This window comes from Phytophthora parasitica (assembly GCF_000247585.1).
Source record: "Phytophthora parasitica INRA-310 unplaced genomic scaffold supercont2.156, whole genome shotgun sequence".
In the NCBI taxonomy this organism is placed as follows: domain Eukaryota; phylum Oomycota; class Peronosporomycetes; order Peronosporales; family Peronosporaceae; genus Phytophthora; species Phytophthora nicotianae.
The window spans coordinates 5,751-7,064 of record NW_008649142.1 but is presented as its reverse complement, the minus strand read 5'-3'; the positions used below and the strand labels follow the sequence as shown (position 1 = coordinate 7,064).

Sequence of the window (1,314 nt, the reverse complement as noted above, 5' to 3'; positions counted from 1 at the left end):
AAACGAGGTTTTTCGGGCTGCAGGTATCTGAAAGGGGCAGAACGTGAACTTGCTCTGGTTAAACTATGTAAGGAACCATCTCTGCAATCCTCAGGGAAAGCGGTCACTACCTCAACGTCCGGGACGATAACCGAGAAGTACGACGATCAAGGTCACTGAACAGCGATTGAGAGTTCGTGATATGATGGACATCGAGGAATTCGTTTGCAACCCGAGCGAGCAGCAAATAGAAATGGAGACAATCTCGCCGGGGGGCTTATTGGACGTGTCATCGGACGTTTTGTTCGTTTGGACGTCGTCTGGTGAGTCCCACGAGCCCGATAAAGGCATCGAAGATAATACATAGCAGCCTGCCTACGAGATAAAACACTCAACAGATAAGAAACGCAGTTCACAGTGTTATCTTCATGCCTGCTGACCATCCAGACATGGAGGACAAGCTAATGAAAGACCTTCGTTTTCTCCAAAGCAGGATTCGTGAGCAACTAAAATTGGAAAAGGATACATCGATGACTAAGACTTTTACTACATTTTTTTTGAATGATGAGATGCTTTTTTAACACCTATAATATATTTGTTTTAGTATCAAACTCTGAAAATATTGTATCAAGCATAGCGTTTGGCAGCATTATCATTCCTTTATTAACTTTTGACTGGGGACCCGGTACGTATCATATATAGCAGGATATCATCGATGAGAGGGACATTTAGGACAGGATTTACTGTAATTGTTAATGCGTCTTCAGCTATGTGGTCATTATGGAATCCAAAACCAAGACGACACCTAATCTTCCACGCTAAACCTTATCGTTGAGAACTCTCCAAATTCGATATATCCGAGAGAGAGAGAGAGAGAGAGAGAGAGAGAAGGAATTCAGTGTAATGAAGAACAACCCAAGTTTAGGTGGTTTAGTCTGGAATTGATTGGATGGTTCAAATACCCTAAGCTGATGGCTGAAATGACTGAGAGTGTAGAAGTCTTTAATGAATTTAGCATCGCTGACATTGTCAAAGGATTTCTGCCATTTAATTCAAATACAGACGATCCCCTCGGTAGTAATCCCTAGAAATGGAATACTTCATCAACAGCTATAAATCAGCGGTTCCCGTTGACCAGTCACCAAGATACCCTTTCGCCCCCTCAATCGTAAAATGGAATACATTTGAAGGCAAATATTTCTATGTATTCTGGGGTGCTTAACTATGGAAACAGTCATAACTGCACAAGAGCATTATTGCTGCCACGTCCGATCCGAGTGTTGAACTGATGAAGCCTATTCTTTTGACTGCTTTGGACGTGATTCGAGCTTTAGG

The 1,314-nt window shown here is 42.3% G+C and overlaps 1 protein-coding gene across 1 annotated transcript; it reads left to right on the top strand.

The window, feature by feature from the left end:
* Window positions 1-181: 181 nt before the first annotated feature.
* PPTG_24679 (hypothetical protein) lies at window positions 182-346 on the top strand (the record flags this gene model as incomplete). The annotated part of the gene is made up of 1 exon (XM_008918202.1): window positions 182-346. The coding sequence occupies one exon, from the start codon at window positions 182-184 to the stop codon at window positions 344-346; it is 165 nt and encodes a 54-aa protein (XP_008916450.1).
* Between the last annotated feature and the right edge of the window lie 968 nt (window positions 347-1,314).